Source organism: Aquila chrysaetos, chromosome Z (genome assembly GCF_900496995.4).
Source record: "Aquila chrysaetos chrysaetos chromosome Z, bAquChr1.4, whole genome shotgun sequence".
Lineage (NCBI taxonomy): Eukaryota > Metazoa > Chordata > Aves > Accipitriformes > Accipitridae > Aquila > Aquila chrysaetos.
This window is the reverse complement of record NC_044030.1, coordinates 8,046,811-8,072,559: the sequence shown is the minus strand read 5'-3', so window position 1 is coordinate 8,072,559 and position 25,749 is coordinate 8,046,811. Positions and strand designations below refer to the sequence as shown.

The following is a 25,749-nucleotide window of genomic DNA, read 5'->3' as shown; positions in this document are numbered from 1 at the left end:
TAAAGAACTCCAGAAGAACAGATTGCCTTTTTATATGATTAACGACTGAACAAACATGACAAAAATTTAATTTAAAATTAATTAGGAAAATTAATTCTTTCTAAACATAGGTATGTTAAATTAATGAGGTTTTCCACCTAGGACTCTTGATGGGAACAGATCTAAATTTTAACCTTTCTGAACAAAACCTAACAAGATGAGGTATACTGATTAAAACCCCCTTCTTGCACTTGTGAAAATGAAGCTCTCTTTCAAGCTGATTTCACAAGAAATAGTTTTCAGGAGTTTTTTTTGCCATGTTTGATAACCTACGGATACAGCATTGAAAAGCTCAAAAGCTTCTAAAGTGCTCCTTAGTACAACTGCAGAAGCTTCACTGGGAATCAGTGGCCCAAACTATTTTAAGTTAATTTACTCTTACATGAGAAGTATATTTAATATTTTTATCTTTTCTGTTCTTATTTACTGCAAGAATGGGAATGGGATGTAGCACCCCAGTGAGATGTTCCTCATGGTTTAGAGCAGGCATCCTCCAAGCACATGTTTTGGGGTCTGTGAGGTGCGCTCCTCCGTAGAGCATGTCCACAGACAGCTCACATCAAATTATTCCAGGTTTTAAAGCAGCTCACCTAGCTCTAGCTGCAGCGAGTGACAACATTACTGCTCCTGCTTGCTCACCACTGTCAGTCACTAGGAGTTACTGGCCCCACAGCTGTATCAGTGGGAAGGATCACTTGAGTTTTTCCTTTTCCTTTCAGGCAAACCCACTTTGTTCAGCTGAAGTCACTCTCCACTGGATATTTAAATGAAACCATCTGGCTCTGCTGGAGGTGCATTAGGCATAATCCCTCCAGCAAGCTGAGAGATAGAGCAGGGACCTTGAGCAAAGGACTGGTAACTCATCAACTAGTACGGCTGTCTAAAATGAGCGTGAGTGTTCCAGCAGGATTTTGTGTGAAAAACTGTGAGTTTGGAGGAAGGATGAACACTAAAGGCATGTTACTTCCAAGGAGCAAATGCTCTGTTTTTGTGCAAGTGTCCTTCTCAATTAAATCAATGACACAATTTATAACCAAAGTGACTTCTATATAATGGTTTGTTTATTGAAAAAGATTCTGCTTGGTATTAGGAGCTCATTAAACTGAACTGCTGAAGGAAAAGACATTGATTTAGGCTTCTGTGAGTAATGGTGTACCATCCATTTCCTGTCCTCTCAAGTTCTGTATTTACTTTTCTTCCCATCTGTTTTTTTGTAGCAGACATAATTTAGCAAAATATTTAATTTCATACCTAAAGCTTTCCTTAATCAGGCAAATATGTGGCCCGATTTCAGGAAGAACACTTACTGTCACTTAATCAGGCATAAGCACATACTTAAGAGCACTCTATCTGAAATACCTACTTTTCTTGATCAGAACAATTCTCTGAATTTCTGTAAATTTCCAATCCAACAGGACAGCTGACAAGATAAGGGACAGAATTGAAAGGACCAGAGCTTGAGGACTGAAGGTGATACACAAATGCTGTAGCCGAGACCATTAGAGATACAAGCAAAACAAGATTTACATGGTGAGATAATCTACTTTATTAAACTATGCAATTTAATTGGAGATAAACAGGCAACTTCTGGCATGTAAGCCCTTGTTCAAGCCACCTGAAAAAAGTCTTGAGAATGTAACCAGAACAGGACTCTGCCTGAGAACTTGCCTGTTCTTTTTCCAACCACGTCAATTAATCTAATAAAAGACTTCTTGTACAAATTTTGCTTTGACGTTATGTGAAAGGAGATGGAATGATCTGCAGACAGAAAACAGAGGACAGAATAACCCAGGGTCACCCCAGAGCCAGCAGAAAGCAGGTCCTTATAATTGAAGACCAAGAAATATCGGCAGGTTTCCCACATGCAGTCCCAGAAGCATATGCTGTCCACTGACGGAACCAGGAGATCATCAGCCGAGGCACAATGCTAACCCTTGGGCTACTGGATGCTCTGGGATGGGAATCCTGCTTTCAGATGTAGTGCAGGCACTTCAGGGTAGGAATTGTAGCTGAGGATTTCTGCCTGGGTGACAAAGGCAGTCACGCAGACATCCAAATCCTGAAAATCCTTCACTAATGAAATTCTTTGTCACAGCAACTTACAAGTGCTAAACCCCGCAGCAGTTTGAAAGCCTTTCCTTAGTAATTACAGTTACAGGGCAAAGTAACACAAGAAACTGTGTAATCTTTCTAGGAAACATCAATTTCCTCTTCTCACCTCTCTTTGCCCACTTCTACTCTTTTGTTCCAGCACCTGCCTCTTCAGAAGATTTTTGTGATTTTTTTGGTCAGCCTACCCTGACTTGGTAGGCTTCATTCCTGCAGCCCTCCTGGGCAAGCAGAGACAGTTAATGCACAACTGAATAATGAGGGAAGTATCTCCTAGTTTCATACTTAACTAAGCTTTTTCACCTCATTTGTCACCTCTAGTCACCTCATTTTCTGCACTGATTAACAAACAATCCTTCCCACAGCTTCTCCCCTCTCCAAATCAGCTGCTGCCTGCTCCTATCTTCCTCTTCTGTTAGCATAGCTCAGAATTAGTTTGGCTTTAGGTTTAAGCCTTTGGCAAATCAGCTGTAGTCTGATGAAGGCAACATGGTTGTCTAGTCCAAATTAAGATCTCATGTCAAGCGCTCCCGATGCTCTCCTTAGATAACACACATAAGCTAATCACTGTCATTTTCCCCTTCCTGTTTTCCCCCGGTGTTCTGTGTATATACTAATAATATTTTGTTTGCTAAATTAGGAAACTCATATAATTTAGAGTGTACCTTTCTTCTCCATGGATTGCTCTCCATGACAGAGATTTGTTGTTGGAATGTTCCCAATTCTGTCCTTGAATACACCGTTGCCGTAACGCTACCGGTGAGCTATTGAAAACATCAGCTTTCTACCGCCAAATGGAAATTGCCATCCACTGTCAGGTAAGAGAGATAATGAGTAATAGACAAGCAACAGAAACATTAATGGTTTGTTTTTCACCTATTATGCAGACCCTCTGGTTTTAGCTATCTTGTTAAAACTAGTATTACCCTTAAAAATTAAATTTTTAATCTGTTTAGAACACTTTGTTCTTGGGAAAGCATGAATGAGGGGGATTAAATTATATCTGTACTATACTTTTCTTGGTGATTGGTAATTATATTGTCACTCATGATGCTATTCATTGCACTTAGCTGCATGGAACTGGGGAAAAACATGACATTTCCCCCTGTACTTGACATAATGAGAATCTACAGCTTTTCACAGAATCATACATCAGTGAGGTACGGGAGTAAACAAAACGTGGGAAAGTTGTATTTGGAATAAAGGATTTTTTTTCTTCAAGCCATAGTATAAAATATTTATATTTTCCCTGGGAAATATAAATGGGGAGGTAACAGGTGTAATGCCCAATTTAGGTGAACAGCAAACACTTATTTTTTTTCTGTTGCTTTTTCAACCAACCTGCCACCCAGCGAAGCGTGGCTTTTGAAAAAGGCCCCATACAAATCCCAGCTAGTAACTCTGGCCTTTAGAAGACAGCAACCATTTCTATTGTCTCAGTTTTTGGATGAACAACCTGAGGTATCTGTAAAAGGGCACAGACTTAAAAGAAGTGCAAAGTAACCATCCTCTGGAAATAATACACCTGTCAGCAAACAGTCTTTGTATGTGCTTCCAGAACACAGGGACTCACACCTTTCTTTTTGCCTATCCATCTTCCTGAAACAGTAACCACCTAACCTTGTAGTGGCTGCTATGTCTGCCATTAGGATGAACATACTTCTTTTGGACCCAACTTCACTGCCATCAAATACATTTTCCCAATTCTGATTGAAAACCTGTAATGCAAAAGGTGCCGTCCAAATGCAGTGCTTTTATTAAAACAAAAACCAAACAAAAATGCATCTTCTTGGCAGAGTGGCATAGTGAAGAAACTGCATCATTAACACGTTCTGAAAAGTTTTAAGTAGGAAACTGATGTGTTATTTCCAAAGTTCTCATTTCCACGAATCATAAATTGACTTAATTTGTTGTAGAATTTGACGAATACAGTTAAATTTGGAGAGGACTAAGTCACTCCACAAAGAGTCAGAGTAACTATTTATGTTCCCAGTAGGCTTGTTTGCATCCAAGTTAACAGTTCTTTGCAACCAAAGTCATTCTACAAAACATTCTGGCCTCAGTGAACCATATCTCCTGCAATGCAGGCTTAGGCACAAACACAGTGTAATTCAACACTGCATGAAGTCCTTGCTTCCACTTTTAATAAATGTCAGTTGCCATAAACCACAGTACTCTGCAGACTACCTGTGCAGAGCTTTCAACAGTGACCTGTTCTTTGATACTAACTGGTACATACTAAACCCTTTTGGAAGGTTATTTTCTCTTGTGAGGGTCACTGTGACTTGCATTTTTTTAAAAAATAACCTCCCCCTAGTAACAGCCTTTTTCCTTCCTTTTCACAATGTGCTGGCAAATTAAAACTCAAGAGACTTTTTGCTGTATTACGCAAGCATATAACTTTGTTGTTTCAGTCTTCATCGACTGATGTAAAGTCAGCACACATGGGGGAAGAAGATCAACACAGTAAAGTACTTATGTTTTTAGGAATGCAAAAGAAACACAGAGAAAACAAACAACCCAGAACAGATGCAAAAATTATCTTTATCAGTTAAATGTTGTGAATTGCAATGGAAAATTCAAGGTGTTCACAGCTGACATTCTTTTTCTCTTATGAAAGAGATTTGGGTTTTCAAAAGCAAGCAAAATCAAAAGAAAACCGGGTGCTGTTATGCTCCTCTGTACAGTTATAACCTGTGTAAGGCCAGTGCTGCCCTCCCTGACGTTAGAACTGAGCCTCAGTGTGACATTAAAGGATGACCATTATTACTCGAATCTCCCACAATACTGCTTCATAAGGCAATGCTTTTAAAAATGCTTTGGGGAAACAGTCAGCAGAGTTTTGAGGGTTAATTTTAAAAAAAACAACTTTTTTTTTTCACTCCTCTGGTCTCAGACTGATCTGCAGTGAAAGGGAGGCAGGGCTCCCTCCCTGCAGGTTATCACTCTCAGGGTGGCAGCTGCAGTACCAGGAAGCATAGATGGGCACAGTACACCCTAGCTCCTCTCCGTTGACACTTCACGTATGGAGTCCTCTGCCGTCTGACAAACTCCTCACAGCCGGAACACAGCAACAGACTAGTATTACTGATAATGTTGTGATAATATTGGCAATAATAAAGTTTGGTCAACACTTTGCATTGTATGCCATTAGAATCACACTGCTACTACAGTACCAGTATATTGCTCACTACTCTAGTGAACAGTACTGCAGAACATTATTATACTAGCTATGTTTAATGAAAAAGGAAACAGGACTCCACTATCTGCTTATAATCCGTATTTGTATGCAACACAGAATAGTCAAAATCACATCAACAAATTAACATTCTGCATCTGCACTGGTAACTTTTAGAAGGGACATAAGAACACAGGTTCTGTTAAGAAAGCAATGTTTATGTTCTTATACTGCAAAGTGGCCACAGTCAAACTGACATAGCAACTTTTTATAAGAGCAGCAAGCCTTTACATGGGTGTGAAGTTAACAGAAATGTTAAAACTTCTTTATCAGATTAATTTGTAAGTCAGTGTTTTCAGCCAAAAGGCTTGAAGCAGGCTGTGTACCCAGGATGGTTGAGATGATAAGAGAGGAGTTCCATGATGGATCAATCTATCCCTCAACTGCTGCCCGAGGCTTCCAGACTCCATTTCTCTTGTTATGCTTGCTTACCTTTTCCTCTGCACCAGTATATTTTAAAGATTGTTATAAATGTACATACCACCCCAGTCAAACTCAGGAGTTTTGACACTTTCTCAGTGTTGGGTGTTTTGAATCCGGAGATACTCGAAACCTTTGTTTAGGTAGAAAGGTTCTGAAACAGTCTAATGCCTTTCATTACTCGTGGACTTGTTAGGGATGCTGCCCTGGACTGTAAAGATCAATGCAAGATCTCATCCAACCATAGGTGTGGTATCCCTTAGATCTAGCTCTTTCATGCTGCTGACTACCCTCATATTTCCACTGCGGGGTGTATATTCAGAGTGTGGGGTGTGTTTTTTGGAATCATTCACTACTGAGGTATTGTACAATCAAGCAGGATTTTCTCTCAATAATTTAGTACATATTTGCACTCAATAAGACTTCATGATTTAAAATGCCTGCCCTTACACAGAAGTACAGAAAGCCTCATTTATTGTGCCAAGATGGCTTTTTCATACACCTCAAATTTGTACTGGATGCCATTCTCTTCTTGGATATCAGCAGGGACACCTGGGTACCTGGAGAGAGGGGAGAAGAAAAAGCAAAAGCCAACAAGTAGATAAAAATACCATTATGAGTGACCTGTATTTTATCCAATCAATTCGAAAAGAGAGTTGTTTGAAAAAAGATGAAAATACCATCCTTACAACAGGTATACTAAGTACAAACTGGTTTTAGGAATCATGTTAACTACTATCAGTAACTTGTACGCACATCTTTTTAAATCAAGAGAGCATACTCTGATGCAAAAACACCCCCACCTTTTTGGTTTAATCAAAAAACCCCAACATTTTTATTAAAGCCTCCAAGACATTATTTAAAATGTCTGCAGAGGTAGAAGAGATACAGAACACTTTTGGGGTTTTTTGCTTTGCTTTTCCTCAGATGGTTTAGAGGAAATGCTAAGGTAAAGGTTTCTTACAAGTCTATGACAGCGTCTTAAAGTAACTGACTGCTCCTCTATATTCCAGATTTACTAAAACAGTCTGTATTAATAGACACTTTCAAAAATCTCTTCAGCCCCCTGTGACAGAATAAGGATTTTGTATGAGTAATGTTGACTTTGAGCGAGAAAGAAATTTCAGATTTTATTCCCTATGTTTGACTCTTATCAGGTTTCCACTTTAGTGAGGAAATCATCTGCTATTTGATAAATTAATGATTTAAGGCCTAATTCTGATTTCAGTACACTGGCCAAAACCAATGTATACCTGAGAAACAGAAAAGAGGGAGAGAGGGGAGCTTTAGGTCAGACATCAGTATACTAAAGTGGGCTTATGATAAGGCACAGCACAGTTCAGAACATGTTAGAGTTGGAAAAGGTGACTCATCCTCCCCACTCACTTTGTCTCTCCCGCATCCTTCTTTGCTGTCCCTATCTACTCTCTCCACTTTGGTGCTAATTCATTCCCATGCCCTGTGCAGAGAGCATGACTTGCCATACCTTCTCTTTCTTCCACTGCTGGTCTGTAACCAGCTGCGAACCAAAGCGAGAGTAGCAAGAAGAGGAAGAGGTCCTCTCCTTGCTGCTTCTTGAGGCAGACGTTTGAATTTTTGCCACCTCCCTACTGCCTGTTGGATGTAATCTTATTGGAGAGGACATAAAAGTATGACTGGAATATGACAAAGATAACATAGAAGAAACCACAGTGAATGGCAGAAACTTACAGTTCAATACTTGTTTCTACTAAGTTTGTTAGGAAGAAGTAATTTTCTCAGGAGAAAGGAATAACCTTAGAAATCTATAAAGGCTCAACCCTCCCTGCTCAAACCCATTTAATTTGTCTTTGGCAATTTCTCAAGACATTCAGAAGCTAAATACCATTGACTAACAACATACTAAGAGTTATGAAGCTTAGTAAATACTTGAGTAATTCTAAAATGAGAAACAGTAAGAAAGTTACTTTTCAAGCAAACCGACAAATGCAATTCTTTACTGTAAAGATTATGGGAAGGTTGAAGAACACAGCAAGTTCCAATAACCTCTCTGTGCAGAGTGTGGTGCAATTCCAGGCTGTAAGTAAAATATGACTCTGGGGAAAAATACTGTGAAAAACACCTCTAACTCAGAACAGAACATGGCTTTAATAGGACGCTTACACACTTAAAGAAGATTTTTAAGTCTTCCATCTGAACACAAGGCTCGTATGCATCTTGATACTTACTCTGTGAGAAGTTTGTACTCTTTGTAGTCGATTTCCGGAAAAAATGTGTCACTTTCAAAGTCCTGCAAAATTCTTGTCACAAACAATCGATGATTAATTGGCTTCTCCATCGCTGCCTTTAAAAACAATAGAAATGATTAAAATTTAGTTGTTCCCCATAACACAGCTCAACCATGCATGAAGTAGTGTTGTTTATTAAAATTTTTAATATTCTTGTTTTGTAACACTATTTGAAGCCTGTAAGATAATATCAAATATAAGTTCTTATTTGGAACACCAGCTTTCTTTACGAACTCTCCAAAATCTTGTTCTGCCTGCACCAGCCATCACCATGGCAGCATTCAAAAAGAACCAAGAGATAAGAGTCTTAGTATATTTTCTACTTGTAGACTGCACACCAAATATGTTATCTAAAACTGAAACTCAGTTACTATTTTATATATTACAGGATTTAAGCAAAGCGGTGAAAATCGAACTCTAAATTCCCTCTTTTGGACTCTGCCCAAGAGCATTTTCTAAAGGGACAATTTCATCTTGTGCCATTTCCACCTGCTAAGTGGTAGCAATACCTATTCCTAGAGCTTGAGGCATCTGACAGAAATTAAGAAAAAATTAGTCCTGTGAGAAGAAAGGAGCAGTATGGCCCAGTCTCAACAAGCAATTTCTGAATAATACCTCTTTGAAACACAGGAAGCTTTAAGTGGTAGGGGAGGCCCACACCTCAAGGTAATTTGTTCTGATGTTTAATTAATAACACTGCTAGTGATTTATAATGTGTTTTTAGTCTGCATTAGTTTGCAATTCCAGTGATCAAATTATCTATCAGTTTAACTTCAAAGTTTGATCTCTGGATTATGACAAAGTGATATGACATATGATAATATGCACTGAAAGTTATATACCAACAACAACAACAACAAGGTTTCCAAGCTACTTGGATGAAAAAAGTTATGAAGACACCTGTTAGGTGAGTTCCTCACTAACAAATTCACACAAACTCAGGAGTTAAAAAAAAGACGCTTTGTCTCCAGATCAGACTGAAAAGTCACCTCTTCCAGACTTTCTCAGCTTTAAAAAAAAACCATTAAAAGCTATACTGGTGCCTGGTTACGATAATTTTTTGAAAAGCTTACAGCTGTTTCTGCCTTTCCCTTAAATTGGCAATGAGCAATGCTCTTTGTTAAAGGTGATTCACCATGCAGCATGCAATTAGGTACTACTTTGACAAGTACAGGAACCAAGTAATAGCAAATGTAATCCAATAAAATTAATTGGTATCGCTTCTGAGAAGTTAGTTTCTAGAAAAGCTGCTCTATTACCAGAGAATAGCTTAAAATGGAAGGGGTAAGTCACAGCACACCAGCATCCAACAGCATTGAATTGGTGTTCATCCAGATTGTATATAAATACCACATTCTTTCTTTCTTTAAATAAGGGTGGGAGGTAAGGGGAGAAACATACACTTGCAGAATGACAGAAGAATGACCGGCTTCACAAATAAAAACATAGCGTGTTCTGTAAACAGAGATACTTTTGTAGTAGAAGAATAAATCAACTTCCTATCCAGCTCTATGGGAATTCAGCTTCAGCAAGAACCGTGTACCACCAAGACAGGTCAGGGAAGAGCATATGGCGTGACTGACCACAGATATTGCAAAGAAAGCTGAACCTAGCACGAAGGGGACTGGAGGGTGACCTCCATTCTAGATAAATGGTTGCGTTAGTTGCATGAACCAGCCAGCTGGATAACTGTTTGTCCCCAAGTTAATAAAAAAAGTGCAAATGCTTCCTGAGTTAGCCAGACCAGCTCTGGGGGTCTGTGTGTGTACATGGCCCGTGAATCCTGAAAAACAAATAAAAAGAACTTGGAGAAGAGCAACAGGCTTGAGCTGGTTTCAACCCACATATTCCTCCCCAGCAGCTGGGAATGCCCAGTGTCATGACAATGACCATATTACAGCGACAGGCAAAGAGAAACACATTTGTAAACTGATTCGACTTTATATTTCGGTTGCTCTACTCTGTAATTTTCACTTGTATTGGGATTTAAGTATATCATTGAATCACGTCATGGGCTCACATCCTGACCTGGCCTTGGCCTGTCCCCATGGTCCCGTCTAGTCACCCCAGAGCTACATCTGACTCTGGCTACCTTCATGGGGCCTGATGCCACCCTGTGGACCCGCCTCATCACCATGAGCCCTGGCTGGTGACGCCCCTGTCATTCCAGTCAGGTTATTGCCCATAGGTCCCAGCTCCCATCCCTTTGGCAGCACCTGGTGCTCCATGTTCCCCAATAGTAACTTTAGAAAATTTCAGGTAAGTAAATTTTATAACAAACATGAAACCTTCCACATGTGGAGTCCCTGAAGGAACCTGTTCAGAGAGGACTGGACTCTGACACCGCCTCTGCAAACTACTGCTATGGACCTGGCATGATCGGGAAGGAGTTTCATCACAACTCTGGCATTTGCATGAGGATTAAGGTAGCTCTTCACTAAGATTCAATTCACTCTTGCCCTGTCCAGCCCCCCCTATCAGTTTCACCACCTGTTTTTGGTACAGAAGACAAGTTAGAGGATGCATAGTGCTGATTTGATAGAAAGCTGACATACTTACTCTGAATTTAATCAAGGAAATATACATTATGCATATTTACTCTAATGAACAGAATAGGGTGAATATGACTTTGTTTTAATGTAACATACACATAATACGAAGGTATAGATGTAAATAATCTTATTTAAACAGAATGTGCAGTAACTAAATATATTTCTAGTGATCAGGCAATACTGTGGGAAGTTAGCACAATATTCAATAGACAAACCACTGCCAGTAAGTAGGAGATCAGTACCACCTTTTTTGGTTTTGCATATTTTGTAAATGTGAGGATAATGTATGTGATGGAAAAGATAGACAGTAAGAGAGGACTTGTTGGAAATAATTGTACCAGGGCAAGAAAAGGAGATTTTTAAAACAAAATGATGATGTCTCTGAGCTCATGTTTCCGTAAATTTGAAAAATCTGCATCCTGACTCCATGGTCATTATGCTCCCCTCACTCCATTGCCATGCTGGGTCTCAAAGTCATTCTTGGTACGATTTTAATTTACTGTTTTTTTCCCTCATAATCCACTCAATTATCTTTGGACTGTATTTGTACCTGCACTGGTTTCCCTTGGGAGTTGCATATGTGTTTTTTCTCCACACAGGCTCACCTCTTTGTGTAGCAGCTACTGAACTGTTTAAGCTATTACAGCCTGATGCAATAGGGAAAAGCAATGCTGATTTTTGGTTCATGTTAAAGCAAAGACTATTAAAACTGTGGCTGTTGATCTCTCAGAAACACCAGAACCACTCCTCAAGCAGAGATGACTTTCCATAAGACAGGGAGGACAGGAGAGCTGAGGGGTCAGGATCCCTCCTGCTGTACCAGGTATGTCAACCCTATACGTGAACCCCAGTCCTTTATTACTCACATGTATCTTCATAACCCTGTGAAAAGATTTTACCATACCCTTGTCTTTTTGCTCGCTTCCAAGAAATCCTCGGCAGGCCTGCCTCTGCAGCATAAAGCAAAAAGGAGATGACCTAAGGATCATCTTCCCCATAATTTCCAGCTGCATTGGACTGAGAGCCATACAAGATTAGATTATGTCTGCACGTGCAGGACCATTGCCTTGAATTAGTTTCTCTTTGTAGAACACAGGTTAAAACAGCCCTGAAGCTTTGCAACAAAGAACAGCTGTGTATTACAAGTAGTTTCAGAAGTATTATACGGAAAATTAATCTTTTATAGATCTAATCCCCAAATCACTGTAAACTAGTGGGCATAGCAACCAATTGCTGTAGAAGGGACCAATTATTTCTAGTGATTTAAAGATTCAGAGGTTTTAGGATACACACACACTGCTTCTGCTTTCTCATCTTCTACTGATTACATAAAATAAGTAAACCAGACAAAGGAACTACGTGAGGCACTTCTTTTTCAAGTGTCTTTCTAGACAACAACATTGCCAATCTAAACAAAATATGAGAATACTATAAAAGAGAAGATTTTAACATAAACAGGCTGTTTATTTGCATTCTTTTTTTCAACACTTAAAATATATTGGATCATATAGGCAAGTTGCATTTTGAAGCCACAGGAGTATTAAAAAAATATATTTTATACATTAAAAAAAATCTCACAGCTGAAGATCTCACAAAGTTCTAGATCTTACCTAGGTAAAAGGACTTGCCTAAGTTGAACTTCAGCTATTAGGAGAGTTGTGGGGATAACCAGGAGAATCAACAGCCCTTCTTTCCCAAGCCACTAAGGCTAAGCCTAGTGAGGGAGGAGACACTATGGTAGCTCCCACCACCACTTCTCTGCCAGGGACAAAGGCAAGTGCAACAAAATTCTTCTATGACTGTTATCGAAAAGCCTGCCCATTTTGCCCTTTCAGAAACAGATATACTTTAGTCACTAGACTTTTCCATGTGTTAGTCTTTTAAATCTTTTCCTCTATGATCTCTGCAAGCATCTTTGAAAAAGAACTTAAAAAGCCACAATCTTTCATAGCCGCATGATTTGTGCCTGCAAGTGACTCATGTATTAACCTTTTTTAGTTATTATTTTTTCCCAGAGGAATGTCAAATCAATACGTTTGTTCACAAGAACATGCACACAAAAAGCTTGTTTAGGAGTAATAGCAATAATACACCTTTCTTTCTGTATTAAAAATCCTTTGAGTTTATTTTGAAGACTGTACTGGAAAGGCTGCATTTATCTCTCTCAAGTCTGTGAAAGTATAAAGATGCTAAATTAAAGAAAATTCTTAAACTTTTATAAGAAATTATTAGTTAATCCACTAGACATTGCTAATATTGCAGTTCTGTTTCCTCTGATTTTATTTATAACTAGGTAAGAGCAAGAAGCATTGGCCATTAGAGGCATGACTACAATAGCCACGGATACATTTTTACAAAACATAAATCTCTATGGGAGGACAGTGCTGTCAGCTGTAATGCTGTGACCCTGCCACTTTTACACAAAAGAGGTATTAGGGAACTGGACTACAAGTGCTCAAACCCTTTCTCAAAAAACACCTAGAAGGTCATAGGAATACAGGAAAACTATCTTCCCGTTCCCATCTTTTTGTTCAGACAACTACACAAAGCTACACAACTACACATGGGAAAATTCTCCTGTAAAGAAGGATTCTGCGACATTACAGTAATGAAGTAGGAGAGTTACATTTGCATATATGCCAGGAAGACAGTAACCTTCCTTGGAAACAACTGCTGAGGACCATAAACATGCATAATTGAATACCATTGTGAGCTTGGTGGGAGAGGGAAAGAACATACGATCAGTGCAACCACAACAACCTTCACTCTTCACTTTACACAGGGTAATCTTACCAGCTTTCAAAAACGTCAGTAGGATTAAGCCATACTTATTAGTTCGCTCTAAAACAGAACTAACGTAGAAGCCAATGCAGTGCTCAGGTTTTTGCACAGGTCGCTCCAAGAGCAGAATAACGATTCAGGCCTGCAGTGTGATGTCTTCCATGTCAACAGTGTCACACAGCTCAGAGAAGCCTGCTTTTTGCAGCATGTTCTTTGAGAGCACTGTTCGAAGGAAGCAACAGCACTGCAACCTACAAGAGTGGAGCACGTGAGCACGGAAAAATGAGCTGTCTTCGTAGCTCACTTGTAAGTGGATCTCGGTGCTCAGTCACATCTCAGACTGAATGCAACACTTCAAAAACATGGTAACATATGCATTAGTCTCTATTCTGATGATAGCTTAAAATCATTCCCGTAGGTATGCAGCCCAAACCCACTTTGTCTGATATGCACAGAAGGTAGAAAAATTACTATTATATCTTTTATAGTTTACAGGAAATTCAGACATACTAAAATGTAATCTTTAAAATGTATATTTTAGTATATTAGTATTAGCTAATAAAGTTTTGACAGGCTTGAAAAAAATCACGATAACACTAGTGACTCAAATTGTTCATAATTCTCTCTCTTAAAAAGTCATCCTCATTGTACAGCAAAGATTTGAAGCTTAGCAAATGTGGCATTCATAACCCACTCAGGGCATTCAGAACCCAGTGAAGCTTATACGCTTAGTCAAGAAACTCTATTTAAGAGGGTAATTAATCATCTGCAAGAGACTTGCTGCACTAAATATGAATAGCAACTTCATAATTCAATAATTTTGAGGAATGAAAGGGGGTAGATTACCAAACACAATATGTCAAATACTAATACATAGGAAGACACCTGAGCATGAATATTAGATAAAATTTTCCCTTGGAGATTACTGGAAATTTAATTTTCCAGCTCAAGCCTCTTTGTTGAAGAATTTCCCCAAATGCTATTTATCACCAGCATCTATTTTCTGTTATGGCTAGCCTAGATATTAACTAAACAGCAAAAACAACAACAAAACTTCTTACGAAAGAACTTTTTGTTCTGTTATGAAATTTCAAGTTTCTTCTCCAAATTTAATACATGAACACAATTTTGTACTTCAGCGATGTGACCTTGACTGTCATTGTTTGCTTCTGTGAGGAAGCAACAAGCTGAGTAGGAACATATAAATTAGAAGAGACAATTTTAAATGTTCGAGATGCTGTAGCAAAAACTGTTTTATCAAGATGAAAACCTGTTTGACATATAGCCTGTTTTGGTGTTACTAAAGAGGCCTTGGTTATGAGGACCTGAGTCATAAATGTTTCAATTCTTTTCTTGTCCCCTTTTTTTTTTTTTAAAGTTTTGTTGCTAGTTGTTTGGGGGTTTTTTTGATTTTTTTTCATTGGTAGGTTCACTGTTAGGGATTTGTGCTTAGTTATTTTGACAAAAGAAGACTTGTATTAAACACTCTACAAACAATATATCTTAAGAACATAAGACCATACCATCCACATAAGTAAATCTACACCTTTTTTTTTTTTTTTTAAAGTGCCTGTTTAATATTTGGGAATGTGCTGGACTTGCAGTTCCTTTTCCTAGTAAAATCTGAATGTCGTTTTTAATCAGTTTAAAACACACAGTTCAAATCCTGTTAAAAGAGACTCATATAATTTATACTGACCAGACGCCCTTAGGATCTCCACGTAGCACTATTTTTCTGTCAAAGCCAGGACATGAACCTCTCAATTAAGAGACAACACCTCCACGCAGAGTGCACCTACATTAGTGTCTTAACTCAGAACAGAAACGTGGTTTTGAAATAAATCTTCCAATTGTCCCCACTGGCCATGCTTTAGTTGTACTGGGGAGCAATCCTGGTGTGGATGAACTAAATTTCTTGGGGATGAAACCAAGCCACAGAATCTGTTCCAGGAACGTGTCTGACAAGCTCTAACAGCTAATAGGGACTGAAGGGCCAGAACCAATGAGTGAGTCACCACCACAAGTTTTCCAGCACACAACAAGCACTCACAAGCCAGCAGACGGCTCTCAAAACATCGAGTGCTCACGCAAAATGATGGAGTGCCTCTCATGATGCATAATGGCTTTGTAATTGCTGTGACCTACTGGCCATTGCTGGGCTGCTACACTCCTCCTTCCTCATCCATACAATCAATAGCAACACCAAGTCCTTCTAGAACTCAGGAGATCCAGAATAGTGCAGAAGATCCAGTATGGCATCACACTGAGATCCAAAGAAATGAAACATGTAAACCTGTGCTGTGAGAAGTCCAAACGCTTCCATGGAGGTAACAGTACTACCTTGTGGCTATATCAGATTACAAAGCTGATGAGGTGATCAACATCAAGCCAAATTTAAGAAGATGAAGGCTGCGTGAGGTTTTTGAACCTTCAGTGGACTGTGGGAGCTGTTTTCAATCTTTTCTGCTCTCCCTTCCTAAGACCAATACTCTAATCAGCTCTCCCTGTCCCCACCAAAATGCATACTATGTCTAGCTGCTCTGCCTTTTCCTGTTGCAGAGGCCAAGGCCCAGAAGAGACCATTTCCCAGAGTATGCTGCTGAACACAGCATGAATGTAACCTACATGAGGACTTGGATGGCCACCCTGTTCAGAGCTCACCTTTTTCCATTCTTTACACAACTTGAGGCAGCTTATGCCAATACTCCCACCACCCTGGAGAGAACTGTGTCCTTGAGAACCTAGGGGCAGTGGGCAAGATGGCCATAAGCAATAGACAGCTGCACTGTGTCCTTATAAATGTTCAGAGACCATCAGGCTTGCTCCCCTCTCCTCTACAGTCCTAAAACAAAGAGGTTGTAAACTGCAGCAGTCCCTTGCCTCCATCCCATTCCTTGCCCCTCTGTTGCTGAGAGCAGCATCCTGTCCTGAAACGCCATGCTGGAGCGCATGCTGTAGCACCTTTGCCTGCCTCAGTTCTTAGAGGCTGGACAGGGCACAGCAGCCATCTGTACTTGAGACTGAGAGACAGGCTGGACACCTGTGTCCCACAGAGTGCTCTTCTGCACTCTGGCGGCTGGGTAGATGCTCCACCCCGGCACAACTGTCTGGATGAGGATAAGCCAGGCTTGTATTTCAGCATGGTATCTGAGCAAGGCAGCATGAGGCAGAGGGGAAGCAGTATTTCACATAAGGCAGGTGTTCAAACACCCTGAATGACCCCATGCAGTAAGAAGGTGCCAGCATTCCTTTCTAGTCTGGGGTTCTTTGGAAACCTCGTGAAATGTGTGAATCTGCCTCAGTTTGTGGGCTGGAACCTGGCTGGGATGTGGGTGCTGCCCAGAGCACCCACAAAGGGTGCGGGAAACCAAAGAGAGCAAAGGCCTGGAAGATCATGTGCAAGTTCCCTCCTCATACCATCTACCGAAATATGGCTTGGAGGATTGCTTCAGGGAGCTATACCACCTGCGTGTCCTTGCCTTTATGTAAAAGAGCAGCAAGAAGTTCTTATGTGAACACCCTTTCTGTTTGACAGCAGAAATGATGAATAGACTTGTTTTCTTATACGAAAATACAAGAAAATACAAATAGCTTGAATGACCAAAATGGGGTAGCCCTTTCTATAGACAGGGTCTGTGCAGCATGCTGCACGTGGCTTGGAGTCTTGTTCAATGCCACACAATTTGGAATTCCAAACATCTACAATGATGTAAAATTACTTATACTATTCTGTCCTTCCTTGAAGTGTTAGCTCTAGTAAGCAGCATTTTAAATGACACTTTACAGAGTCTGGGTGCTCTTCTTACTGGAATCATAACAGACTAGCTCCTCCTGATACAAAACAGCTCTCTACTGCACTGTTGTGTGGCTACACTCAGATGCACAAAAGGATTTGCTCAGCAGGCATAGTAGTTTTACCTGTAAATGAGTAGGAGGAGCGAGGTACAAGATCAGGAAGACAAAGGGGTTGATGGTGGTTGGGACCATCATCTGCAGGCGACACATGAAAAGGACAGTATGGTGCTTTCCAGAGTGGCCTGCTCTCCTCATCAAGGTCTGTCCTCATAAAGCTCTACCTGGTTTGAAAGATCTGAACTTTGGGTTAAAGTCCCCAAAGTGCTAAAAGTGGAAAAGTCATGTCCTCAGCACTACCTGTTTCAAACCACTCCTGTCGCACTTACTTGCTGAAGTCGTTACAGACACTTTCTCCATCACAGGCTTGTACTAATAAACACAATCAGTTCTAAACCTTTGAGCCATACAAAGTAGTAAGATCCAAAGAGTGCTTTAAAAGCAAATACCTACAACTACTGAATAAAATTATTCACTTCAATTACCAATTGCTATTTTACTTCCCACACATTTCTACAGGGTATAATGGAAATACTCCTGTAATCCTTTGAGCATCTTTAATACAGGCACTAAAAATATTACCTGCAGTTTTGGTAGAGGTGTTTGGTTTCCATCAAACCCTTTTAATTACGATCACAAAGCTAGTCTGAATGCAGGAATCTGTATAAAACTGACAGATTTCTCCCTAATGAATTAAAAATTCCTTTGAAAAGTCCCCAGTAGATTTTAAGTCATATTCCCTTATGCTGATCAGCACAAGTACTGTGCTGCAAAAGTACTCTCGCTCAAAACTGCCTGCATATAATCTAAGTATTGGCAAGTAATAGTCTAAAAAATGGCATTGTTTTTTACCAAATATTGGCCAGAAAATGGAAAAATAGTTAAATTAGAAGTCTACAACACAGATGCTCCTGGAAGAACAAGCAAAAATAATCACTCTTTGCAGCACTAGCTAAGTATGTGGCCATTGCACGGAAGGGGTAAATGTTGACACTGTACATCCTGCAGACTTACAGGCAGAAGCCACATCCAGTCTCTTGCTCATGTTGGGCAGTTATGCCCAAGCTGAAGAGAATCTGTCTCCAGAAACAAACTTGCTATTTATTGCCTGGAAGCAGGCATTTTAATGGCTGAGAGTGAAGGACAGGTTACTTCTATATGATAATACTTGATTATAGACTGAATGCATTTGGACATCAAATATACGGTGGACTTCACCACATGCAAAAGTATTATAAAACATAAATTCAAAAAAAATAAAATAGAGGAACAACAGTGTTTTATAGGCTGTTTGCATATGTATCTTATTTTTCTTACAACCTTAGCAGCATCTAACTACTTTGCTTTTTTTACTGTAAAAGATGCATTCCCTAAGACACAGAGAAGAGGTTCATGAAAGGCACAAACTGCAAAAGCAAGAAATATCGGAAAATGTATTTTCCCACCCCATATACAATGCATATTATCAGCCCTAATTTGCTACCAGGAGCATGACAGCATTTTCACCACACCCCTAAAGGCCAAGTGACAAAAAAAGTGGAGTATATTTCCCAGGATACTTGTAACAACTAAAGGACAGCAGAACTGTTTCCTTCACTATAAAAAAAAAAAAAAACAAACATTTGCTTTACAATTCTTAATTAATTTTTTTTTTTTTTATCAGAAGAAAGAATGCTTACTGCTGTCCTTATTCTATATTCGGACTGATACGAAAGGAACTAGGGTAGATGGCCACAATCTTTTGTGTGGTACTGCTTGACAATAAATACAAATTATATGAGAACTTAACAAAAGAAGACAGAATCAAGAGTTAAAGCGCAGAACCCTGACAGTGTAGGGGCTGAAAGGATGACTTTGGGGATGTGGGTGGAGGCATGGAGAGTTGACTAAACTTTACATGTGTATAAATGGAAAATGACAGGGAGGGTTTGGGGTAAGGGAGAAAAATGGCTGAGGAAACACTGGGCAACAAGAAGATAGGTTTTACTCCAGACCTTCACATTGTACAGCTAGTATCTTAGTCAAGGACAGGAAGACTATTGCATTTGTGGGAAAACAAAACAGTTTACACAGGGCTTTGTCTGTGCAAAGATGGTCCCGAGAAGTGGCACAAGCTGTCTTGCACATAAACGGATACCTGAATACTGAGACACCCTAGACACCAAGGGAAACCTGGAGAGTGGGAACACTACGGATGCCTGGTTGCTGGCTGGGATAACAGAGTGAGTGCTACCTTCTGTTGTATGATTATCTCCTCTTATTGCTGACACCATCACCTGCCAGCTCTCTCTAAATCCCCTTTTCTTACCTGGATAAAGTGTCATACTCTGGCTAAAAATGCTGGATCATTTTTCCTTTTTTTTTTTCACATCCTTTGCAGAGTCAGTCTACTACCTCAGTAAAATAAACATAGCAGTATGGGGTTTGGTTGAAAAACCTGGCAATTTAGATATTTAAGAAAAGCTCTCAAAAGCACAATGACTGTATGACACTGGACCATTAGCAAGAGCAACATCTGGTTACTTGGACAGATATTTTAAAGTTGTGAGTTGAAATCTCACTCTCCAAGACTTGTTCTGTTGGAATCGCTGAGTTGCTGGGTCACATGAAGGAAAAACACTTCCTAAAGCGGAAGTAATAGGAATTTGAGCCATCCTCATCCCATCACAGAAAGCAAGTTATTTATGAGTACTCTAAATGTACCTTGTAAACTGAACTTCCTCCGACGATCCAAACCATATCGACTTTACTTTTTAATTCTGGTGAATCCAAAAGAGCTAAAGCATCATCCAGACTTTTGGAAAGATAATGTGCTCCTTTTGGGGTTTCCCTAGAAAAAGCAAAGTTTTATTACTAAATAATTAAAGGATCATTCATCATGATAATCAATACAATCTAGCCACATAATGTGTTTCGCTGAATTCACAAAGAACTATATGTTTCACATTAGTTAATTATTTTGAAATGCCTACTATTGCTTAACTATGTTAGAATTCGCATCTGATTGCAGTATTGTTTAATAAATTACAGTTTAATCATAACTGTGACTTAAGAGGCATTATAAATTACAGATCTGAAATTCTGTATCATGTTTTTAAAAAAGCATAACTGAGAAATATAGATATCTATAAAATTAAATAGTTTTTTACTTGAATTCTAGAACATTAATATTTCATTCAATAAAAACAGTCAAAAAGCCCCTATAGCCCACTCCCCCACATATTCAGCCCAAACCACACCAACATCCTCCAAACCAATAAACCATTATAAGTAGACATTTTTGTTTAAGAATATTTGGATGGCCATGGGTGATGCATTCAAGAGGAGAGCTCTAAAAATTGACAGTTCTTCTTCCTTAAATACTAATAAAAATAAACTTCAAAAGAGGGATTAAGAGCTACCAATCTAACCAGGAACTAGAGAAATACAGTTAAATATATCAGTCAGAAAGACTACTGACAATTGTCAGATGGTTTGTGTGTAGAGCTAGGACTAGTATTTATTATGCAAAGTAATGACAATTATCTTGTGAATTAATTAAAACATAAAATAAAAATAACAATTAAAGAATTAAAGGTAAAGTAGTAATATCACTCAGAACCAATAGCAGAGATGCTTCCTAACCAGATATCAAAAATGTTACATTTAGAATTACTTTATGATGTATTGCTACACATATTTTTAGGTGCAGACCTAAAACTTTTTATTTCTTTTACAGGCCTATTATTCATCATACATACTTGAGCTCCCTGCTGAGCACTATATTAATTCTGCCTTTTAAAGGACGATTCTTCTCAGGAATGGAGAACCAGGTTTTTTTACCCATTATCAGTGCATTCTGTTTACCTGAGTAAGAGAGAAAACACTTATTTAAACGGTATTTTTGCTCTGTCCCAAATTTGGTTTGGTTATTTAGTGACACTATTGGACTTCCCCTCACCCTTCCAAACTCCATTTCGGCAGTTAACAAAAGTAGAAGCTTAGGCCCCATATCTCAAATTAGTCACACCTGTAGAAGAACACGTTTGTGGCCTCAAAGCCTTGTCAGGCAGTTGACACCAAAGTAGTCTCATGCACAACTATAAACCTACAATTGAAAGAAAATCAAAAAAGGCATGTCACTGCCCATTACATGCATTGCACAGACATCAGCTCTGCTATAGTTACAGGGCCAAATTAATCTCCGTGTGTGAGACCAACTCACACCCTCAAAAGAGTTCTCTTAGTGTGAAAAAATATCATTGTTCTCTTTATAAGTCCGAGCAGCCTGTGCAAAGTAATCGACTTTGTGTTTGCATGTTCCATCATTCCAGTTACACGATCAGGAATAATTGCCAGCTTTGAGAGTTATTTAAGGCAGGAAAAAAAAAAAAAAAGCCAGGTGAAAGGATAACTTTTAGGAGCAGAACCAGCCAAATTAAAGCCAAAGCAGAAGTGCAGCAGGTGTTCAATCATATTCTAGAATTCACCCGTAAGTACCATTTCTGACCAAAGCCAAACATTCATAACCTGATTATTTCTTATATATATCCTACTAAGAAGAGGTTTCTCTTTATATGCAAATAGAGTTGTCAGAGAAATAAACACACAAAGGTAGCAGAAAATTTTTTACAATGTTACATAGCAGGAGAGATTTTACAGAAAAGAAAGTAGTATTTGTTCACAGTTATCCTCCCTGCTTCTTGATCTGAGAGAGGCTGGATCTACTAGATCACACCAGAGAACTGATGCTCCAGTTGTTTATTAGCAGTGTCTAAAGACCCTTCTCCTGCAGGTAAGCTTCATGAGCAAGTTTCCAACAGACATACTGCAATGTCAGTTTAGGTATGTTAGCACAGACCACTGGCACCACTGCTGATGGAAATGCACATTCTGAAAAAATATATGTATTTTCTTACTCAAGACTCACAATGGGATGCCTACAGGGTCAGAACAAAGATTTGTCTAAAGCAATTTACAGCACTGGACAGTGCAGGTATGCAAGCAGACTAAAAGCAAGATCAGGAGATGCTTCTCCATGGTATTCTTCCCTCTTTCAAAAATCAGTGACTCTGACTTTTTTGAGCCAATGGTGATATCCCTGCTGTGAACATTTACAGCAGCATAATCCATTAAGAGGTCTGGTTATGAAGCAACTTAACTGCCTAGCATCTAAGGTCATAGCTTATCAAAAGATTGGCAGGCAGGATGGAGCAAAATTTTTCTTTTTCATTGTATTTAAAACATCTTTTTTGATTACGGGTTATTTGTGCCAGGTAAGATGCAACTTGCAGACATATAAAAAGACTTACAATTGTGTTCTGTCTTTTTTGTACGTAAGGTTGCAATGCGCTGAATCAGGTCTCCAAAATATAAGTAAAATCCTTCACTTAAGACTGCTGCAGAATGAAATGAGACATTCCTTGTGGAATATGGAACAGACCTTCAAATCAGATTATGGAATAGGTCTGGGTTAGGCTGTCCAGAAGTTTTAGCAAACTGAGTTTTGCTAGTCAGTGGTTTTAACAGGAGCATAGAAAAAAACTACAGGAAAGAGAGTGAACACGTTCGCAAATAGAGAAGCAGCAAAAACGTGAGGAAAAACCTGTTGTCTCTCACAGCTCTGATTCCACTAGATACAGTGAGCTAGTTGCGTGGCTCAGGGAGGTCCTATTCCTCCTTTCAGCTCCTACCATGCACCTTGTACTGGCAGTACCTGCAGACCCCCAGTAGTCTAGTCTACAGGGTTAGAGAATTAAAACTGCTTAAGGAAATGTCAAACCAGCACTAAAGTCTGTGTGAAAGAGGAATGGGGACAATGTGGCAAGACTTGTCTCTTCTGGCAGCGATAAGTACTCAGTCAGAACAAGTTAGCTGGTTTCATCTTTTGCATTCCTATTCCTGTCTGTTTATGCTGATTTTCACAAATTTTTTCACCCCACGGTAACTAGTTTTGTCTCACCAAATCAATAGAGTCTATAATATTACTCTGCTGCAAAAGTCTTGCTGGGGCTGAACATTATTGCTGCATATTACCAGTACAGTTGCATATTACAGTACACAGATATACTGCATAGGCTTGCAGTATTGTTGCTGTATATTACCAGTACAGTTAGGGTTTTCTGGTGTATTGGGATGGCTCAGCACTCAGAAAATCAAGCAAAATTACTGTCCAAAGGGTCAGAGGGGTGGAACAAAAGGCCAAGGCTGAGCTACAGCAAATGAGTTAGATAAGCTAATACAGCCTGAAAAAAACCTCTGCTAATTAATCAGCATATAAAAACCTTTCCATTTTTAACTTGTTCAGGGTTGGAGTTTGTTTTGGGTTTGTGTGGCGGGGTTTTGGTAGCGGGGGAGGGGCCGCAGGGCCGGCTCCTGTGAGAAGCTGCTAGAAGCTTCCCCCGCTCCAAGTCGGACCCGCCGCTGGCCAAGGCCGAGCCCGTCAGCGACGGTGGTCGCCCTCTGGGAGAACAGGTTTAAGAAGGGGAGCCTGCAGCGGGGCAGGAGAGTGGGATGTGAGAGAAACCCCTGTGCAGGCAGCAAGGTCAGCGAGGAAGGAGGGGAGGAGGTGCGCCGCAGGAGGCTGATGCCCCCGCAGCCCGTGGTGAGGCGGCAGGCTGTCCCCCCCCAGCCCATGGAGGTCCATGGTGGAGCAGATGCCCACCTGCAGCCCGGGAAGGACCCCACGCCGGAGCAGGTGGGTGCCCGAAGGAGGCTGTGACCCCGTGGGAAGCCCGCACTGGAGCAGGCTCCTGGCAGGACCTGCGGACCCGTGGAGAGAGGAGCCCACGCTGGAGCAGGTTTGCTGGCAGGACTTGTGACCCTGTGGGGGACCCACACTGGAGCAGTCTGTGCCTGAAGGACTGCAGCCTGTGGAAGGGACCCACACTGGAGCAGTTCATGAAGAACTGCAGCCCGTGGGAAGGACCCACGTTGGAGAAGTTTGTGGAGGACTGTCTCCCGTGGGAGGGAGCCCACACTGCAGCAGGGGATGAGTGAGGAGTCCTCCCTCTGAGGACGAAGGAGCGGCAGAGACAATGTGTGGCGAGCTGCCCCCAACCCCCATTCCCTGTCCCCCTGCGCTGCTGGGGAGGAAGAAGTAGAGAAAACCAGGAGTGAGGCTGAGCCAGGAAGGAGTGGGATGAGGGGTGGGGCAGAAGGTGTTTTAAGATTTAGTTTTACTTCTCATTATCCCTGTTTTGATTTGATTGGTAGTAAATTAAATTGATTTTGTTTTTTTCTGCAAGTTGAGTCTGGTTTTTGCCCATGACCGTAAGTGGGGAGCGATCCCTCCCTTGTCTTGACCTACGGAGCGTTTCTTTACATTTTCTCCTCCTCACTCCACTGGAGCTGGAGGGAAGGAGTGAGCGAGTGGCTTTGTGGTGCTTTGCTGCCAGCTGGACTTAAACCACAACAGAGTTGTAGGTAGAGACAGGTAGGTGGCGTTTTCTACCCTGTTGGGGAAACTAGACTTCGAAATTCTTTTTATTTCCAAATCAACTGCAGCCCTGAAACATCAGATTCACCTCCAGTTTCTTCATCTAACAGAAGCAATCTGCAGATGACATTTACAAATGGGTAAAATACTTGTGAGGCGGGGGAGGGCAAGAAAGGGCAAGCTGTTTGCAGAAGCAGGACTTTTAAGTCAGGGAAAAGTAAAATTAACAGCCTTTTCTGTGACTGATACCGCAAACTAATCTTAGTAAGTAGAGGCACACCTCTGCAACAAGTACAAGGTTACCTTCCACGTGGGATGTGCTAGTCATTCTCTGGAAGTACTTGAACTCATTCCTGGCAAGGGAAGAAAAAGAGCATTACAACGTGGTTTAGGAATAAGGTACGTTTCTCTAACTGGAAAAAAACCCCGTAACGGAAGTGCCGCCGACACCCGGGGAGGAGAGGCTGGACTGGGCCCGGTCCCGGTCCGGTGCCGTGCCTGAAGGGAGACCTTTGGCCCCGGCCCTGCTTGCATGAGAGATAACCCACGGCCGGGAGCCTGCCGACGCGCCTCCCCGAGCCCCTCGGGGCTCCCCGGCACGGCCACGGGGCCCGGCAGCCATTGCCCCGGCCGCGGCCCCGCCAACCGCCACGGCGGGCACTTTCCCGCCCTGTCGAGCGTCACCCCCCCCCGACTACAACTCCCAGCGCGCAATGCGCGCCTCCAGGCGGCCCGCCGGCGAGGCCCGCGCCGCGCTGCACGCTGGGAGGTGTAGTCCGCCCCCGCGCCGGCCGCCCCGGCGGGAAGAAGCCGGCCAGAGAGAGCCGCGGTACCTCAGCGGCGGCCAGGGCAGGCTGCCGTCCTTCCCGATGCCCATGTTCTGGCACACGGCCACGATGGAGTTGAGCGAGCGCACCATGACACCGCGGCCGCCTCCCGCCACACCGGACTTCGGAGCGAGTGAGCGCGCAGCGGCGGGGCGGGGCGGGGCGGCGTGAGGGGGCGGCGCCGGCCCCGGGGCTGCCCCGGCCGCGGGCGGGAGCTCCGCGCTCCGGCGGGCGGAGGCGCCTCCCC

General features: G+C 41.2%; 1 protein-coding gene across 2 annotated transcripts; it reads right to left on the bottom strand.

Annotated features, from left to right (window-relative positions):
- Positions 1 to 4,673: 4,673 nt before the first annotated feature.
- On the bottom strand, positions 4,674 to 25,682 carry DHFR (dihydrofolate reductase). 2 transcript variants are annotated; one of them, XM_030005245.2, is made up of 6 exons: positions 25,509 to 25,682; positions 24,979 to 25,028; positions 20,999 to 21,104; positions 19,962 to 20,088; positions 8,014 to 8,129; positions 4,674 to 6,366 (listed from the first exon to the last, which is right to left on the bottom strand). In XM_030005245.2, the coding sequence occupies exons 1-6, from the start codon at positions 25,592 to 25,594 to the stop codon at positions 6,279 to 6,281; spliced, it is 573 nt and encodes a 190-aa protein (XP_029861105.1). In that variant the 5' UTR covers positions 25,595 to 25,682; the 3' UTR covers positions 4,674 to 6,278. The 2 variants fall into 2 exon arrangements, with proteins under 2 accessions (XP_029861105.1, XP_040976960.1); XM_041121026.1 differs by lacking the exon at positions 25,509 to 25,682 and adding an exon at positions 21,268 to 21,345.
- Between the last annotated feature and the right edge of the window lie 67 nt (positions 25,683 to 25,749).

Excerpts from the sequence above, each read along its gene's own strand:
- DHFR (XM_030005245.2), bottom strand. The coding sequence starts at position 25,594 with ATGGTGCGCTCGCTCAACTCCATCGTGGCCGTGTGCCAGAACATGGGC. Across the intron at positions 25,029-25,508 it reads CTGCCCTGGCCGCCGCTGAG|GAATGAGTTCAAGTACTTCC; the intron begins GTACCGCGGCTC and ends TTCCCTTGCCAG. Across the intron at positions 21,105-24,978 it reads TAGCACATCCCACGTGGAAG|GTAAACAGAATGCACTGATA; the intron begins GTAACCTTGTAC and ends TCTCTTACTCAG.